The 21,285-nt window shown below is 34.7% G+C and overlaps 1 protein-coding gene across 2 annotated transcripts in view; it reads left to right on the forward strand.

The window, feature by feature from the left end:
* The window catches only part of LOC150102021 (protein spinster homolog 1-like), a 303,327-nt gene that overhangs the window by 41,870 nt on the left and 240,172 nt on the right, over positions 1 to 21,285 (forward strand). For both annotated transcript variants that reach the window (XM_090400213.1, XM_090400212.1), the window contains exon 3: positions 10,184 to 10,335. In XM_090400213.1, the coding sequence (XP_090256339.1) occupies positions 10,184 to 10,335 (152 nt within the window). The remainder of the gene's footprint in view (positions 1 to 10,183; positions 10,336 to 21,285) is intronic.

The raw sequence follows: 21,285 nt of genomic DNA on the forward strand, positions 1-21,285 counted from the left end.
GGAGAAAACATCACTATCAACAATAACATAGTCAATGAGACTTTTCTTATTCCTAGCCTCTTCTCTCCATGTGAATTTGTGCACCTTTTTATGTTGGAACATGGTGTTAGTAATAACCAGTCCGTGTCCTGAGCAGAAATCCAACAGATATTTGCCATTATTATTAGCTTTGCTCTTTTCTCCAAATTTTCCCAAAATATTTTTGTATGTCTCACAATCATTTCCTACTCTGCTATTTAGATCCCCAACAAGGACCAACTTTTCATTTTTCATTGTGTCAGTTGCTTTTTCTAAAGCCTAAAAAATTCCTCCACCTCTACCTCAGTAGAACCTTCTGTGGGACCATAGGCACAAATAAGTCTCATTGTCCAGTTCCCCATTCTCATATTTGCCCACATTACTCTACTTGAGACTGACTGCCATTCAAGAAGATTAGCCTCGTATTTTGTGTTGAATACTATGGCTACTCCTTCTTTTCCTTGATTGTCATTGCCTGAATATAACATTTTGTATTTATTGCTCAGAAAGATCTCACCAGTTTTGGTCTTTTTTGTTTCAGTCACCGCTATTATGTCAATCTGGTACTTATCTAATTCCTCAGCTAGCTCCATTTCTTTGCCATTCAGGCTTCTTACGTTGATAGCACCGATCTTTAACTCTGGTGATGTTGAGTTGGGGTTTATTTTCAGATTTGTTCCAGTAGCTGACTTTTCGCTGTTCGCCCTGGTTCCCTGGCGAAAACAACGGGGGCCTTGTTTAACCGGGCGACGCCCCAGCCAGCATGAAATTTTGTCATGTTGTACCATCATTCAATATTTTGGTTTAACCAATAAGAATACAATTTGGTCGGCTAAATCCCAAATTGCCAGCCCATCCTCGTCCGTTCAGTATCCAAGTAGATACCCAACAGGGTACACCACGTGAAGGCGAGGACTGGACATTAGGTCAGAAGCCCTGGTCGGTTCTCCGCATTCCTTTAAAGGCTATGTGGAGGTCTCCTCTCAGTTATACAGCTTTGACCCTTAAGCACCCCCAACCTAGCTCTTAGCCCTTTTTAACTGTGAATAAACTGAACTTCCATGGATGCCTCCATGTTCTCTCCTCACCTTCCATATAACGAAAAATTTCATCAGATGTTATCCTTTAATACCCATTCAAAAGTTTATAGACCTGTATCTTATCATCCCTCTTTCTCTTGTAACCAGTCCGTAATCCACATACTTGCAATCTGTCCTCATAATCTAAATCCCATAATCCGGATATAATCTTTGTAATTCTTCTTTGCACCCTTTCCACAGCTTCTTTATTCCCTTGGAATCTGGGAAACCAAATCTGTGCACAAAAATGACTTCTTATCCTTACATGTCAAGGTTCGCGTCAACATCGCGATTATCCTCCGAGTTGTATTTGCAACTTTCGTTATGTGACCTTCGAACTTCAAATTCCTGTCCACCAACACACCAAGATCCCTTGCTTCTTCACTTTCTTGTAGCATAATCCCATTAATATAATATGCTGCTGGAGCTGTAATCATACCAAAGTGCATAATTTTGCACTTACTAACATTAAACTGATAGCCATTTTTGTTTGCCTAAATTTCCAGCCTATTCAAATCATTTTGTAAGTGCTGAGTATCAGTAGCCCTGCCTACCCTCGCATCATTGACAAACAATTGCACATCAGATGTTAGACCCTGCCTGATGTCATTAATTTATAGATTGGACTATAATGGCCCAAGGACCGAACCCTGAGGTATACCACTGGTCACCTTAAATCTGGCAGATTCATACCCACTGTATACCACTTCTTGACATCTGTATGTCAACCATCTCCTGATCCAGGTTGAGTGTTTATGTTCCAATCCCATATTCTCCAGTTTATGCAACAGCCTTTCATGTGGTATCCTATCAAATGCCTTAGAAAAATCCAACATTATCATAGTGTATCCATTCTCTTTATCCAACTTTGCCATAACATTGTTATAAAATATGAGAAAATTGCTAAAACATGACCTTCCTTTAGTAAATCCACGCTGCTCCTTGCAGAGTATAGCTTGTTTGTCTACCTATTTCTGTTTGTGAGTTCTTACCAACTTCTCTAAAATCTTCATTACTACATGAGAGATATTGATAAGTTGGTAGTTATACACATCAGTTTTTGCACCACCCTTGTGCAATGGAACATCATACATTCCTGTGGTATCATTCCTGAGCTTAGACTCAAGTTATACAAACATGTGAAAGGCCCAGCCAATTTGGTTGAACATTCCTTTAGCAAATGTGCTGATATTCCATCTGACCCTATAGACATTCTTATCCAGTTTTTGCAACAGCTTTTCAACCTCATTTTCATGCACGTCTAACTCTTCATCCAATGTAACAGAAGCACTATGCACAATGGTTGATATATCTTAGCAAATTGAGCACTCATTAATTGAACAGTCTCATTAGCTTCCAGCACTTGAGTACCATCTGCATTCAAAAGTTATTCATTCACATTCATTCTTTCTTTTGCTTGCAGCATAACGATAAAATTCTTTTGGATTGCATTTAGCTTGCATGGCCAATTTCTTTTCACACTTGGATTTAGCTTTCCACACAATACTTGTTACTTTTATGGCATGAGCTTTATATATTTCATAACTCCTCTCACTCTTATTCTCACAATATTCTTTCTACATCATCTTCTTGTGGATCTCTTATCTATTAAAGTTGCACATCCATTTCACTCCCCACTTATTTATTCTTCAAACACTAGGGATACATTCAGATACTGCCTGATTTAAGTAGATTCCCATGCATTGCTGACATTTTTCCCATTCAGGAACTAATACCATGGGACCAAAGATAGTATTCTCCTAAGTTGATCATAATTTCCAGCTTTGTAGTTAACATGCAACCTGTTCTAATCAGAGCATCAATACAGTTGGATACTTGCTAAGAAAGCACAGCATGATCACTGTCACTAACTGGTGGTAAAATAACCATATTCTTAACAGATACCCCTTCTGATGCTATGAGCAAATCCAGTGCTCTTTGGCCTCAAGTTCCTCTTTCACATGCTGCTTGAGATAGTTGTCTCACAACAATTCAATAAATTCCTCTTCTTTCTTATCATGAAATTTCTTGTCTACCCAGTCAATGTTTGGAAAATTAAAGCCCCCCATAATGATCACTCATTTGGTACCCATAAGGCTAAATTGGCGATGCATTTCTTCGTCCTCTGCAGTGCAACTGCAATGTCTGTAGCAACACCCAACCATCTATTTCATTGTTAGTCTCCACTTCACACCAGATTGACTCAAACTGTCTGCTATGTAGGACATTGTTTCCATCATTATTTTCTTGTGTTACTACCTTAATTGGACTTAAGTCATCTGATATTATTAGGTAGAATCAGGTCAAAATAAATCCTGTTTCTAGTAATGGAATGAGTAAATTTTATTTAAATTTGAATTTGGATATTCAGTGATAATTCAGCAAACATAGGGGAGATGTGTGTGTGTGTGTATATATGTGTATATATATATATATATATATATATATATATATTAGGATAACCAAGTTATTTTATAAACTTGGTTATTTTAACTCCTAATCCCAAGTATGCAAACAATTAAGTTTGCACCTGAAACAAAGTTCAAGTCTAAAGATGGTACAACACCAGGGCAACTCATTGTAAAGGTGGGTAAAGCTCTGATCACTATTCTTAGTATTTTCCCATAATGTAAAGCACATCTCACTAGAAGATGTATACTGCAATGCATTATGGGTGGGGTCACTACCCAGACCGGTTTCAACCTTTTTTGAGGTCTCCTCAGTGAGTAGCTAGACCCTAAATACCAAGGTTATAGTAATACAGAGCCTTATCAACTTTACCTATAGAAGTTGCAACTTTACTTCTATAGATAAAGTTGATTGGTAAACACTGTTTGTTTTACGAATGCACCAACACTCACGTGCACCGGCATTATCTCCGCAGTTGTTGATCAGTTCGCGTCAGTGCGTTTGGTTATGTTCAAGTGTTGTGAATCCACTCTTAGTGTGTGTCATAATTTTGATAAATTTACTCCCCAATTCAAAGTGTTTTTTCAGTTGTGTTGTGGTGTTTATTTAATAATTAGTTAATATGGTTCCTAAAAAGTGTAGTGATGAAAATAAACAGAAAAAGAAAGCACCCAGACCAACTATTGAACTCAAGAAAGAACTTATAGCTAAATGGGAAAATAGAACTCATATTTCTGAACTTACTTTCTGAAGATTATAACATGGCAAAATTGACAATCTGTACTATTATTAAAAATAGAGATGTGATTAAAAAAGGCTGATGTGACAAAAGGTGTGAAAACTTTGTATCCTTAAAGGTCTAGGCTGTTGAGGAAATGGAGAAACTTTTGTTAGTGTGGATTAACAATAAACAAATGGCAAGTGACAGTATTTCGGAGGCAATAGTTTGCAAAAAAAAAAAAAAAATGCTAAGCAACTACATAGTGACTTGAAGCGTTCAATCCCACGATCTAGTGACAATTTTTAAGCTAGTAGGGGATAGTTTGAGCCTTTTGAAAAGAGAACTGGGATTCATAGTGTGATAAGGATGGAGAGGCTGCCAGTGCTAACAAAGAGGTTACTGATCAATTTGTGGATGAATTTAAAACTTATGTAGGGATGGAAGAATTTATTCCTCAGCAAGTGTTTAATTGTGATGAGACAGGACTTTTCTGGAAAAAGATGCCTAAGCGAACTTATATCACACAAGAAGAGAAAGCACTGCAGGACAGAAACCAATGAAGGAACGGTTGACTCTCTTATATATGATAATGCTAGTGGTGACTATAAAATTAAACCTTTATTGATTTAAACACTCTGGGATTTCACTCAGAAATCCCAGTGTTTAAATCAATTTTTTAAAAAAAAAGTAAACTCAATGTGATGTGGAGATCTAACAGTAAGTCTTGGGTAACAAGGCAGTGTTTTATAGAGTGGATCCACGAAGTGTTTGCCCCTAGTGTAAAAAAAAAAAAAAAACTTGATCAAACTACCTTTTTGAAAGCACTTATGCTGGACAATTCTCCTGCTCACCCTCCAAGGCGTGGAGGATGATTTGGGCGAACACAACTTTATAAAAGTCAAATTTCTACCTCCTAATACCACTCCTCTTATCCAACCCATGGATCAGCAGGTCATTTCGAATTTAAAAAAAAAACTTTAATAAAGGTTTTGTTTCAAAGGTGCGTCTTGAAGTGACATCTAACACACAACTGACCCTCAGGGACTTTTGGAAAAGCACTTTAACATCTTGCATTGTTTGAGGCTTATAAATAAAACATGGGGGAAGTTTCTTTGAAAACTATGAACTCAGCCTGAAAAAAAATGTGGCCTGACATTTTTATGGAGGGTGACTCGCCTTCAAAACAATTTCCACCCCCCCCCCTCCCCATATACCTTCAGAAAAGGTAAAGTTTGTTATATTTGTATTTTTATTTTATTTTTTATTTTAATTATGATTATGATAATAGGTGAACATTTTTCCTGTGGAACAGATAAATTTATTTTATGTTAATTACTATGGTAAAAATAGTTTTACATTACGAACTTTTTTGTTATATGCCTTCTACAACGAATTAAGTTCGTAAAATGAAGTTTTACTGTACTTTTACTGTTCCATCAGCCAACCTTGTGAACAGTTAAGTCAAGGGCTCCGGCAGCTCCTTTGCACATTCCCTTAATATATATATATGATGTCCCATCCAGTCCCACAGCCTCTTTAGCATCCAGTTTACTTAAAATTCCAAACACCATTGAACTGCCAGTATCTCTTTTATCTAGTTAGTGTACTAGTTGGTCAGGTGGTTAATGTATTCACTTTGCAACCAATAGACTGTAGGTTTGAATCCCATCCTGGGTGTGGATGTTTGCAATTGTCTTTAGATTTGAGGTGAATTTTATCACCCAATGCAAGAGCACTTCCCTGTTTATTGGAGTCTTGAAATGGTTTGAAAAAGTTCCAGAGCAGGTGTCTGGGCTATGGAAATATATAAAATAAATACAAAATAATAAATAAAATTATTAATAATAAAAACATCCTTATCTTATATATGGTACAATTGTAAGATAGGTTTACAAAAAAATCTTTTATGGGTGGGAACCACATAAAAAGAAATTACATTCAACCAGCTTGAAATACTGACAAAATATACCAAATTAAATTTTCTGCTATATTGATAGGGATACTGACATGTGGGAATAAGAAATGTAATTATGCTATTATATAAGATGTCATATCTTTATATAGTATCTTGTACATATCAGCAGTCTGATATCAGTTAGATAGCACCTGAACAAATGTGCACAGATCTAGGAGGTAGTAAAATGCTAGAAACACAAGTAACCAAGATGACTGGTGAGAGGAACTACTGTGCAAGCCAGTGGTGGGTGGCTTTTCCTATTTATCATTGGAAGCTGCATGAAGGTGTTTGAGCAAGGAGTGAAGCTAGATGGGGGTAGGTGAATGAGATGCATATCATTGGGGTGATTCCACATACTACACACACCAACTATCATACTTATGGTTGAATTCATTCACACTGCTTGCACTCACAACATCCAAAGGCAATCCATTCCAATCATGCACCACCCTCTGAGAGAAAAATCTAGCCCTCACACCCTTCTTGGCAGCCTTCATTCTCAGCTTCCAAAGATGGCCTCTCGTCCTTTCCTCACCCTCCATAAATTGAAAAATTCCAGCAGTTGAAATCCTGTATGACCCTTTCAGAAGTTTGTAAGTCTCAATCGTATCACCCTCTTTCTCCTGTTTGCTAGTGTCTGCAGTCTACAAATTCTCAACCTATTTTCATAATCAATATTCCACAATCATCATTTTCAACACTCTCCTCTGTACTCTCTCCATTATATCAGAATCACAATGAAAACTAGGAGACCAGACCTATGCACAATAATCCAAGTGAAGTTTTATCAAGACCTTGTAAAGAGGCAAAATAACATCTTTATCTTTACATGTGAATTTTTGTTTCAGCATTGCAATTATCTTTTGAGAGTTGTATTTGCAATCGTCACATGGCCCCTGAACTTCAGCTTCCTATCTATTAACGCTCTAAGATCCCTAGCCTCATCAGTTTATTCTAGCCTAATCCCACCAATATATGACATTGGATATCCAATCATGCCGAAGTGAATGACTTTACATTTACTGACATTGAACTGACACCCATTTTCCCAAGTCCACAATTCCATCCTATTCAAAAAATAGGTGAAATTCTGTGATATTTGCCATCAGCAATAACATAGTGAAGGTTTTTTTTTTTTTTTGTTTCCCCCCTTGTGAGCTGCACATCTTTGTTGGAACATGGTGTTAGTAATGAATAGTCTGTATCCAGACTATCAGGAGCTTACCATTATTATTAGCTTTACTTTTTCTACAAATTTTCCAAGAACATCACTATATGCATGGGATTCATTTCTTACTCTTATTCAGATCTTCAACAAGGACCAGCTTTGACATTTTTCTTTGTCAGCTGCCTTCTCTAATGACAAAAAAATTCCTCCAATTCTTTGTTAAGAGAACCTTTTGTGGGACCAGAGGCACCACATTTCTACAAATATGTAGAAATGCAACTTATTTATATTTATTTAAATATTTAAAATAAATATTTAAATTTATATTTATATCCGATTGCAACTTAAGGATAGAAATGATATTTAGGATAGAAATAATTTGATTTGACTAAAGACCATAGAGATAAGAATTGTGAAATAAATTAGAATATATGTTGTTATCAATAGTATAATATTAGAATTGTACATCACATTTCCAGACTATGTGACCAGAACTCATCCAAAGGATTGGAGGGATGAGCAGAGAGATATGGTCATTTAAACAGTATGTGAGAAAGAGGGATTATCAAAACAAGTGTTTATTGTCAGCATGGCAAGAAAAAGTTCTAGAGAAATAGATTTATTTATATTTATTTATGCTGTGAATATTTTGTTTTAGAAGGCCAGAATGCAAGATCTGAATAGTCCTGGGACCTGATCACCTATTAATTTGGAAGGAAATTGATAGGAAACCAGTAATAATAATACAGACTTGTAGTACTGTCATGGTATCCTAGAAGTTACAAGATTGTCTATATAGGCCACCAAAATCTGATTAATTAGCAAAACAGTTTGTCCATGCTTAATTTATTAAGCTAGAGATCCACAAGAAGATGATGTGGAAAGAATATTGTGAGAATAAGAGTGAGAGGAGTTATGAAATATATAAAGCTCAGGCCAGAAAAGTAACGAGTATTGTGAGAAAAGCTAAAACAGAGTATGAAAAGAAATTGGCCATGCAAGCTAAAGGCAACCCAAAAGAATTTTATCATTATGTCGCAAACAAAAGAAAGAATGAATGTGGAAGAATAACTTCATTGAATGCAGATGATACACAAGTGTTGGAAGCTAAGGAGATTGTTCAGTTGATGAGTGCTCACTTTGCTAAGATATATCAACCAGGTGTATGTAGCATGGTGCTACTGCTACGTTGGATGAAGAGTTAGAGGTTCATGAAAATGAGGTTGAAGAGCTCTTGCATAACCTAGATAAGAATTCGTCAATAGGGACAGATGGATTATCTTCCTGTTTGTTAAAGGAAGATATGGCTGAATTGGCTAGGCCTTTCACACATTTGTATAACTTGAGTCTCAGCTCAGGAATGATACCACAGGAATGGAAGGAATGTATGATAGTTCCATTGCACAAGGGTGGTGTAAAAACAAATGTGTCTAACTACCGACCTATTAGTATCTCTAGTGTGGTAGTGAAGATAGGAACATAATCTATTGACTTGGATCAGGGGATGGTTGACAGACAGATATCAAAAAGTGATATACAGTGGGTGTGAATCTGCCAGATTTAAATTAACCAGTGGTGTACCTCAGGGTTTAGTCCTTGGGCCATTATTGTTCAATCTATACGTTAATGACATCAAGCAGGGTCTATCATCAGATTTGCAATTGTTTGCTGATGATAGGCAGGGCAATCAGGGATGCTACTGATATTCAGCAGTTACAAAATGATTTGAATAGACTGGAAATCTGGGCAAACGAAAATGGCTGTCAGTTTAATGTTAGTGCAAAGTTATGCACTTTGGCGTGATTAGAGTGCCAGCGACATATTATATTAGGGGGGTTATGCTACAAGAAAAAACTGAAGAGGCAAGGGTTCTTAGTATTGGTGGATAAGAATTTAAAGTTCAAAGGTCACATAGCAAAAGTTGCAAATACAACTCAGAGGATAATTGCTATGTTGAAGCAAACCTTGACATGTAAAGGATAAGGAAGTATTTTTGCCTCTTTATAAGGCTTTAATATGACCACACTTGGATTACTGTGTGCAGATTTGGTCTCCTGGGTTCCAAGCAGATAAAGAAGCTGTGGAAATGATGCAAAGAAGAGTTACAAAGATTATATCCAGATTATGGGATTTAGATTATGAGGATGACAGATTGTGAATATGTGGATTACAGACTCCGGTTAACAGGAGAAAGACGGATGATATGAATAGAGGTCTATAAACTTTTGAATGGGTGTTATAGCATTTCAACTGATGAAATTTTTCGTTATATGGAAGGTGGGGAGAGAACACAGGGGCATCCATGGAAGTTAAATTTATTTGCAGTCAAGAAAGGGGTAATAGCTAGGTTTTTCTCCAAGAGAGCAGTGAGTGAGTGGAATAATTTGCCCTTATGGGTAGTGAGTACATCTAGTGTGAATGAATTCATGGGTAGGTATTGAGGGCTGGGTTGGGTAATTTACAGCCTCCCTCGATGAGTCCTTGACTTCCTGGAGGTCTCAGATAATAATAATTATTATTTTTGTGAAAATTACATTAATTAACATTAAAAAATTGGCATTTTTCAATGTTAATTTAATGATTTTTGTGGTAGATTGTACTTTCAAAATGATTTTTGTGGTAGATTGTACTTTCAAAATGATAAATACTTAATTCACACATTTTCATTTTTTACACTACTGAAATCACTAATTTCAAAACTACTAGTTTGAATTTTTAACTCGGCAGTACGCTGTCAGATGTAGAAACTGAAGAATTTAATCAAAATTTATCTTACTATATTAGCAATTTAATTTTGATTAGCATAATGCGCTTTCTTTTTTCTTCTACAGTACTTTGGATTGTTTATTTTCCTAAGAGCACTGGTAGGAGTAGGTGAAGCTAGTTATTCAACAATTGCACCAACTATTATTGCAGACATGTTTTCTGACAACAAAAGATCAAAAATGCTGGCTCTGTTTTACTTTGCTATACCAGTAGGAAGGTAAGTAAATAATTATTGAAATAAAATAATTTTCTTATGTTTTATTTAATTTTCTCAACTGACTTTCCAGCCTTCTGATATTGCCAGAGCTTAGTTCCATCTTCTTGCTGTTAATTTGTTCATAATGTAAAAGCTGTACTTTTCACTTTCTTAATTGCATTATCCTTATGCAACTTTAAGGGATAACCTCATTTTCTCACTGGCTATTTATTTCCCTATGCATTTTTTCCCAAAATCAGTTGCATAGGCTTTTCTCACCAACTTCGTCACAATGATATCTTCTTCTCTTTGAATGTAATTGCTGTGCAAAGCACATTCCCTAAATTTGCATCTTAATATTTGATCTTGTGCCTTTAAGACAGCATTTGACTCTGAACTCTGTCTTATCATACAGATATCCAGGTGATCTGATCGTGAAATTCAGGTTTAATCTAATATCCTTTATATTGTTAGATTTTCACTTCCATATCCCTACTTGTCATTATCCTTTACATTAGGAGCAGTTTTCTCAACTTTTACAATGCATTCTTCTGTACTTAGCTTGCGGTCTGCAATCACTATGGGATTTGCCACTTTTTTTTTTTTTTTTTTTTGTCTACTTCCTGGAGTGAAGTTGAAGTTCCATCAATATATCTCACTCCCTCTTTGGCTGAAGTGATCCTTACGCTTGGCAACAGTGAACTGAAATCCTCATTCATCTACCCATATCGCCAATCTATTAAAATTCTCTTAAAGTAGAAATATCATCTGAGCTATCTGCCATTACTATCCATAACTTAGCATCGTCTGTAAACAATTGGATATCTCTCTGACTTTGAATACATCATTATTTAAACAAAATGGCATCCCCAGAACAGAATCTTGGTCAACAACAAAAAATAACGTGGGGGAAATGTCTTGGAGATGTTTAACCATACACAAGTTGCTTGTTTCTATCAGCCAACCATTCCTGTATCTGGGCTATTCATTTCATTCTGTTTGAATACTAGCTTATGTGTTATTAGTTTGAATATTAAATAAAAGCATCTTCTCTGTCCAATAGTCACTGCCTCATTATAAAATGTAATATGAAACCAGGCTGCCCTTTAACAAACTCCTCTTACCTTCCAGATAGGCTATTCTCACCACTCTGGTGAGAATAGCCAAAGGATAGCTTATGACTTATTTAGATTTTTGCTTATGCACTGACATCTAATTTTTCTTCTTTTACTTTGTCTTCTGTTAGTATAAAATTCTATATAAGGAAGTTAAGTGTAAATAGCATTGATTTCAGAATATAAAGTCCTGAAGACCAAAATATTTTTGGTCTCATACAGCCATTGAACAATTATCCTTCTCAGTAGTAAGCCTGGTGGCTCTGTTAGTCTCAAGACATCTGTTGAGGTATTCTGGTCCTGTTCATTTCTGTTTATATGCTATAACCATTCTTGTGTATGTTGCTGGTATAAATTTAATTTTATACTTTTTTTTTTAAAGTGGTTCTGTCACATATCTCGCAGTTCTCATGAATTTCATTTCAACTGGTGTAAGCTATTGTTCATCTTGTCTTATCTGTTGTCAACATTCCAACATTATCTGATCTTATATTTCTGCCTTCTAAGGTGCTTTTTACTGTATCAATCCACTCACATCTTGGTCTTCCTATAGATCTTTTTATTGCAAACCTAGCAAAGAACACTTGTTTTGTTGATCTTTCCTCTCCCATTCTGCTTAAATGACCATACCATATGAGATTAGCTCTGTTAACACCTTCGTGAATGTTAACAATGTCAAGTTCTTCTCTAATATCCTAATTTTTAATACAATACTGTCATTGATGCCATCTGTTCACTCCACTATGCTTTCTCAAAACTAGCATACCTATAATCTTCAATCTTTTGAAGTGTTTTATTTCCAACCCAGGTCTCAGATTGACCAGTTGAAATTAGTTTTAACACTGTCTTGTATACAACTAATTTAATGTTTTGACTAATTTTTCTCTTATTCGATATAAACTTATTCAGTTGACTTCCTACTATACCAGCTTTGCTAATTCTGTTGTCTACTTCCATATTTAATCTGCCATCTTACTAAATGTCTTACTTACATGAAATATCTTAATTATTCTATAGGTTCTCCATTCAGGATGCAGCTGATGTTTCTTCCTATTTTCATTGTTTTTTTATTGCTGATTTTCATATCAAAATTATTACAGCAATTACTCAATTTAGTCAAGGAATCCTGCAGACTTGTACTAGATTTATTTAGGAGTTTAACATGCACATAATGTTACAGTTAATGCACTTCACCACCAGGTAATGAGCATGATATGGACATTTTAAGAGGAGAGGTAGAAAAAGCAATAGGATGGCTAAAACACAACAAGAGTCCTGGTAACAATAACATTACTGGAGAAATGATTAAATATGGTGGTGAAAGTATGGTTACAGAAATGCACCAACTATGTAATATGGTATGGAAAGAAGGGAAAATGCCAGAGGAGTGGGTGAAATCAATATTAGTAACATTTTACAAGAAAGGAAATAAGCTAGAATGTAAAAATGATAGAACAATTGCCTTGATAAGTCACCTTGGTAAAGTGATGATGATGATCATATTGACAGAATGATTGAGAACACAATTGGAAACATGCCTTGCAGACGAGCAAGCAGGATTTAGAAAAGATAGAACTACAATTCAACAGATTTTGACAATGAGGTTAATAGCAGAGAAAGCCAGGAGAAAAAACAAAAACATATATACTTGCTTTGTTGATTTTCAGAAAGCATTTGACAGTATTGACGTGAAAGTGACATTAGCAGTTCTGGAATCCTACGGAATTGATAAAAAAACTAATAGCTATATTAAAAGATGTTTATCAGAATGCATTTGCAGCAGTTAGAATAGGTGATGATTTGGGGAAATGGTTTAAAACAAGCAGAGGTACTAGACAGGGAGACCCAATATCACCAAGCATTTTCATCACACATTTAGAAAGAGCAATGAATAAAATGAAAGAAGATGCCAAAGAATATCTGCACATGGAATGAGAATTAACAATCTGAGATTTGCAGATGACATTGTTATTATTGAAGAAGATGAAAGAGAACTACAAAAAACACTGAAACTGTTAAATGAGGAAGGGAAGAGATTTGGACTTGTTATGAACTTTGAAAAAACAAAGACAATGGTATTTGGTGAGAAGAACATGAAACAAAAGATACAAGTGGTTGGAACTGATATAGAAAATGTAGAACAATTCACATATTTGGGAAGTAGACTTGGACTGTAAAAAAGAAATAAAGATCAGAATTGCAAAGGGGGGAAGAAATCTTAAGGCCATGGATAACATCTGGAAAAGTAAAGTGATCAGTCTGCAAACAAAACTAAGAGTATTGGAAACATGCATCTTCAGCGGTGTATACTGTATGGATCTGAAACGTGGGTAATAAATAAGGAATCAAGAAAAACAATTTTGGCAGTTGAAAGAACTTGTTACAGGAAGATTCTAAGAATAGGATGGGTACAGAAAATCACCAATGAAGAGCTCTATCAGAAGATACAACCAAAACAGAATCAAATGTAGAAGATTATAAAATGGAAGCTGCAATTATTTGGACACATTTGAATGAGTGAAGACTGGAAGATAAAGACATTTATGTATGATATTTTGGATGGCTTAAACAGAAGAGGTAGACCATACAGAGAATGGATAGACGATATAAAAGACTGGTGTGGAATGAGTGTACAAAAACTGCCACACTGTGCACTGGACAAAGAAAGGGGGAAGAAGATAGCAAAACAGGCATCGGACATCAACGGGCCCATGGTTCGTGATGATGATGATGAATGTTACAGTTGTATGGTGTCAGTGAAGCAATACATAGTCTTTATTTGAGTTGTAAGTCAACAGTTAGAACTGAAGGAAGTGCATGAAGATGGTTTGGCGTTAAATCGGATATCAGACAAGGATGTAAATTATCCCCTCTGTTATTCATTATCTATATCGATCACATTATGAAGGAAAACAGTAGTAAACCTGATATTGAAATTGGAGATGTTAATCTCAGCTCTTTGCTTTATGCAGATGATGTTATACTTCTAAATAAATCTGCTACAAGTCTGCAAGATTCCCTGACTAAATTGAATAACTGTTGTAATAGATATGGTGGGAAGGTCAGCAATAACAAGACAAAGATAATGAAAATAGACAGAAGCATTGAAAATATCAACTGCATTGTGAATGGAGAACCTATAGAACAAGTAAAACACTCCAGCTACTTAGGCAAGATTTTTAGTGAAGATGGTAAATTAAATATGGAAATAGACAACAGAATCAACAAAACTGGTATGGTAGGAAGTCAACTGAATAAATTTATGTGGAATAAGAGAGAAATTAATCAAAACACTAAATTGTCTGTATACAAGACAGTGTTCAAACCAATTTTAACTTATGGATCTGAGAGCTGGATTAGAAATAAAACACTTGACCAAAGACTAGAGACCACAGATATGAGAGTCCTGAGAAAGATTAGGGGCGTGAATTGATGCTATCAATGACAATATCATATTAAAAACGAGGATATTAGGAAACAACTTGACATTGTTAGCATTCCAGGAATGTGTTATCTTCCTCTAATTAGAGGAAGATTAGCAGAATGAGTTCTGCTAATCTTCCTCTAGGTCTTTTTCTTGCCAAGTTGGCAAGAAAAAGACCTAGAGGAAGATCAAAATATAGGTGGATTGATATGGTAAAAAGTGCCTTAGAAAAGAGAAATATAAGATGTGATAATGTTGGAGTCTTGACAGGTAACAGATTAATTTGGAGGAAAATGGTAGATAGGAAGTTAGTAGTGATGTAAATTTTTCATGTGGGACTATCATATCCTGTGTACCCCTTGAGGGTACATGTCAGGAATTTGATAATTGCATGCACATAAAGTAAAAAGCTGAGATTAACATTTCTAATTTTGATATCAGGTTTAATACCACTTTTCTTTGTAATCTGACATGAATACTCAAGTATAATTTTTATTTTCTTAATTTTATCATTACAAATAGTCCAGTTGAAATGACAACTTTTAATTAAAGATCCAAAACACCAAGTTTCATTACATTCAGCTCAGCTAGTTATAGAATTAATATTGGTTTGAATAATTGTTTTGCCAGTAAAAATGCATCGATTGAAATCAAAATTGTTATGTGAACATTTCTTTTGCATTGTAAATTTCAACACACCTTTGCCTATTTATGCCCTTACAAATGGCCCAATCGAAGCAGAAAATTAAATAGCTTTACAAATTATTATAAAGCTTCCAAGTACCAAATCTTAAGTAACTATTTAGCCAGACCCCCACCCAGAATAATTTCCATTTGGATGGAAAAAAATAAGTGTAGATACTATACAATGCCTAACTTGACGTTGAACCATAATACATTTACTAAGAGATAACTATGTTATTCATAACTCTACGTAACTTACATGTAGACCAAGTTGAAAAATTATTTAATTTAGATTAACTACAAATATTTTGATTTACGTATCGTGGCTCATCAATTTGATATAGAAATTAAAATAAATAGCAATAAAGGTGTATGGAGAACGGAATCTCTCCTTATATGCAGTTGCAAGATAGCCAGTTAAAAACCAATACTGTGAAGATCAAATGAAGCATGCATGCATTTAAAAAAATAAAAATAAAAAAAAATGTGATAAACATTTGTATAATTACCAGGTATTGTTCTTAATAATAATTTCCCAAATTTTTGGCTTGGAGAGTCCATCAATAAGATTGAGGTTTTGCTGATGCAGAAGTACTTCAGAACTTTCTTTAAAGATGCTCATATTTATGAGAACATCTATGTTATAATTTGGCATCATAAGTAGACTGTATCTAATATTAGTAACCTCATGTTCTGCTTCTTGGGGAGGATGAGAGGGAATAATGTAGGATTGATGTTCAGAAAGATGTATAGAAATAATTGCCTGTTTGCTCAAAGTAGAATAACCTAGTTACATGGGACTGAATAGAATAGATTCCAGGTAGCAGTGAAGGTGGAATTTAATGTTTTGGAGATTGTATCATAGAGCTAATTGAATTAATAGGCTTGAAGGTTGTTGAAATATTAAACTTCTTTAGGGCACAAGAAATGTAGGACCCCAAAATAATAGTGAAAATTATCAGTCGTTTTTCTGCACCCTCTGTTAAAAGAGAAGATTTACATAGTGCCATCCCAGTAAACATTAGTTTTTCATCAGTTATTACACTGATCCACGAAATGTGAATCAAAATATTTGTAATTAATCTATCTTAAATAAATTTTCAGCCGTGTCTATGTGTAAGTGTAATTTATGCACAATTTTGAACCATTATCTTCCTCAGTATTCTTCACTTCCAATGCTGAGCTATTACTTAAATATAAACTAAATGTTGCTTTGCATGACGATCAGTCATACACCATATAGTTCCAAGATTTCGTGTAGCCATTGGCAACTTAAACTATGTCTTTTTAATATCTACAAGCGACGTGAACTCATTAGCCTCTATACGCAAGTAGCCCAGTCGTAAAGTTACTTCACATGCAGACTTTATTCGCTTACACTTGGATAGAGGATTAAACCAAGATTATAATTTTTAAATGAATTTATATGAAATAAGAGATAAATTAATGCAAGTTTTTCCACTTGGTTATACTATACATTAAAGATTTCGAAGAAATTGTATACTTGGTTTAATCCTTTATCCTAATGTAAGCAAACAAGTTGGTGCCCGAAATATTATCAGGACTGGGGCAACTCGTATATAGAAGCTTATGACTTTACATTACATGCATAAGTATCCCATAATGCAAAGCATATCCTTACGGGTATGTATAATGTTATGCATTATGGGAAGGGTCACTACCCAGATTAGATTCGATCTTTTTTTGAGGTCTCATCAGTGGGAGCCAGACCCAGAGGTGATACCAAGGTTGAAGTACAGTAAAACCTCAATATAATGGACTAATTCAGGCGAGGGGGAGGGGGTGCGTTAAATCCAAAAGTCCGTTATATAATAAAGTAGATTATCACAAATTTTTTTTATTTTGTCTTTATTTTTAATGTCCGATACAGTTTGCTTTTTTTATGCCATATTGTTCACACATACTCTCAAATCCAACTTTGTATGACTTCTGATTTTTGATTTAACATTAAATTAACTCTTTTCTGTTTATCCATATTTTAAGGTTAGGGTTACAAAGATGTGTTTTACCATTCATACATATCTAATTTTAAATTTATATTGAATAGGTCTATAAAATGCGTACGTACATAAACCATTCACTGCGAGTAAACAAATGCACACTACTAAGCGTGGCTTAGTGCACGGAACATCAGCCAGCACACGTTAAAACTGCCATAGATATGAGAGCATTCTAAGAAAAATTAGTGGAGTGAACAGATAACATCAATGGCAGAATCATATTAAAAATATGAAGATAATAGAAAGGAATTTAACATTGTTAGCATTCAAGAATGTGTAGGCACATCTAATCTAAGGTGGTATGGCCATTTAAAGTGAGAGGAGCTATTTGAATAATAGCTATTTTATGCTATTACTCAAATAATTGAATAATAGCATAAATAAATGACAAAGATCAACAGTGTAAGGTAATCCAAATTGTATTACATCTCCATATTCCTAATTAAAATGCAAATTCTTTCCCCTATAATATAATAGGAGGAAGAAATTTGTAGCCCAAGTGGCTGCAAATTTCTTCCTAATATTAGGACATGTGGCATGGAGGCACAGAGTAGATTGAAAAAGGGAGATATAAGGTTTATTCTCTGATCAGATGTAAGATATATCTGACAAATGCACAGGTTTGTTCCAACCTTTGTGGTGGAGGGGATGTGCAATGTGGGTGGGAAAGTTGATGTGAACAGTAGTTGAGGTTCTGTTGAAAATAACAGGTGAAATTTAGATCTGTTGCACACATTCATATTGGATTTTGGACCTAAATATCGAAGTGGATATGGTTTTTAATGGGTTTCTTTGTTTTTAAGTTTGGTATTGTTTTCTGAGGGGAATTTTTTATTTATGTTGTTGAGTTATTTAAAAATGTTATATTAGGACATGTGGCATGAAGGTAAAAGATCTACAGGCATACCTTGCACATGGAGTACTCAGTCTCCTCTCCCCTATTCAGCTTTGATGAAAGCCTCTGAATTGACCAGTGTACTAATTGCCTTCAAGCATAACTTGGCAGAGCAAGTGGCAGCTGGATTATTTGCTCATTAATCAGGAATCCTTCTCATTCATTATCATCTGGTTCTATTCCATGCACTGTTTAGCAGCCAGCTTGCTTTGAGAATACGGCAATAAGATAATACTGCTGTACTACTGGTTATTTACAAATCAACTGTTTATTATTTAACTAATACAGTAGCAAAAAAAAATCTAATTCCCTCATTTTTTATATAAACTGATCTTGAATGTTGGTGATACATTGATGAAATATTGGGTTGTCTAGATAATTTAGTTTATTGTTGTGTACATTCTGATGCCTCTGATTAAAGCAGCTGCACTTTTGTCATTTCCTTTGCATGTAAAGTTCATAGGCTTATCACTCATAGTAACTTGGTTACTTTTAAATCTGATTGATCCCATTATAGGACAATTAAACATAGCCTGTTACAGTAGCAGTGTTTGTTGCCAGTTTATTCGCAGGAGATAAATGTGACTTTCTTGGTGGACACACCACTGAGAAAATGAATTTTCTTGCATGATTTCTTAAATCATTTCTAAAATTACATTTCTTTGCTGACCTAGTTGTTTGAGGTATTTTCTAACTACCAAGCATTGAGGTAAAATTCCAATTTTGCATGGATGTTTGCACAAGTCTTCAGGTAGTAAAAGGTTTTTGCCACTTGATATATGGCTACTATCCTTGAACAAGGAGGGTAGTAGTCTCCTGACCTTCACAGTGAGTGATCTCACACTGAAGTCATCAGAGTCCTGATATGTACCCTCATGGTGTGTGTACTGGATAATTATGATAGCACTGCATGAGCTTCTGATCAACAATTTTCCTCCAAATTAATCTGCTATCTGTCAAGACTCGAACATTATCATATCTTGTATTTCTGTATTTTAAGGCACTTTTTATTGTATCAACCAATCTACCTATGAGTCTTTTTCCTTTGTTTTTTAATCTTTCCTCTCCCATTCTATTTAAGTGACCATACAACCTGAGATTAGCTCTACTAACACATTCTTAAATGCTAATAATGGCAAGTTCTTTCCTATGTCCTCATTTTTAATATGATACTGCCATTATTGATGCCATCTGTTCATTCCATTAATCTTTCTTAGAACTCTCATGTCACAGGTCTCTGGTCTTTGATCAAGTGTTTTATTTCTAATTCAGCTCTCAGATCTATAACTTAAAACTGCTTTAAACACTATTTCTTTTATATAGCTAATTTAGAGTTTTAACTCATTTCTTTCCTATTCCGTATAAATTTATTCAGCTGACTTCCATACCAACTTTACTAATTCTGTTGTCTATTTCCATATTTAGTTTACCACCTTCACTAAAAATTGTGCCTAAATGGCTGAAATGTTTTACTTGTTCTGGTTCACCATTCAGGGTACAGATGTTTTCAATGTTTCTGCCTATTTTCATTTTATTTTTATTGCTGATTTTATACCAAATTTATTACAATAGTTATTCAATTTTGTCAGGGAATCATGCTGAATTCTATTGGATATATTCAGAAGTATAACATCATCTGCATAAAGTAAAAGAACTAAGATTAACACTGCCAATTTTGATATCAGATTTAATACCACGTTCCTTCATAATGTGATCCATATAGATCAGGGGTGGCCAAGACGTCGACTGCAAGGCACCTGAATGTAGCAAATTATTTGTTTCTTAACGAATGTAGCAAATTAAACAAATAAATAGATTGAAAATGAATAGATAAATGATAATCAAAATTATTAATTGATAAGAAAAATTGTCAAACATGTCAAACTAATTTATTTCTAATCTGATGTAAAGTTTATAATTTAGCAGTTAACAATGAAGCCATCGCTTTACAGCAGTCACATGATTCGCTTCGTCCAGAAACGTTCGCGTGATGGTTCTGAACGCGCCCAATGGTAACACGTTTGATGACGTGTACACTGGCAGTTGACAGTCCATCTGTGTATTTTTCTTGATCAAGACTCTTGCAGCCAAAGTGTCCTGATTATCCAGTATTTTAGTACTGAGTAATCCCATGAAATCGTTTTCTGTTTATCGATCTTTAATGTGTATTATTTTAAATTAAGCAAGTGAATGCAATTAGTATTGTTAAAAAAAAAAAAAAAAAAAAAAAAAGGATAACAATGAGTGAGCCAAGAACAAGTGTGAAGAAAATAAAAACTTATCACTATCATAAAGAATGGGAAGAAGATTTTTTCTTTATTATGATGAAAGACAAATGCATATGTATAATTTGCAACACGAATGTGGCTTTACTGAAAAAAGCAAATGTGAAAAGACACTATCGAACTGTTCATAAAAACTACGAAGAAGATTATCCACAGGGCACTGCCTTAAGAAAAGCAAAGGTACATCAAATGAAGATACTGCTGACAGCACAACAAAATATTTTCGTCAAGTACAATACAGGCGCAAAGGCTGCTAAAATTGCGTCATTCAAAGTTGCTGAAACTTTAATTAAATAATAAGCCATTTCAAGATGGAGAATTATGGAAGGAAGCCTCCATCAAAGCTGGTGAAATATTATTTCAAAATTTTAAGAATAAATCAGAAATAATAACTGCTATTAACAATATGTCATTATCACGAAACACAATCATGCGTAGAGCAGAAGAAACCAGCCGGAACCTCGAAGAGATTCTGCATGAAAACATAAGTGCAATTTTTTGTCACTACAGCTTGACGAATCTACTGATTACGCTGTTATTGCACAAT

Source organism: Typopeltis vanoorti, chromosome 11 (assembly GCF_054136105.1).
Source record: "Typopeltis vanoorti isolate ZY-2024b chromosome 11, IOZ_Tvanoo_1.0, whole genome shotgun sequence".
Classification (NCBI taxonomy): Eukaryota; Metazoa; Arthropoda; class Arachnida; order Uropygi; family Thelyphonidae; genus Typopeltis; species Typopeltis vanoorti.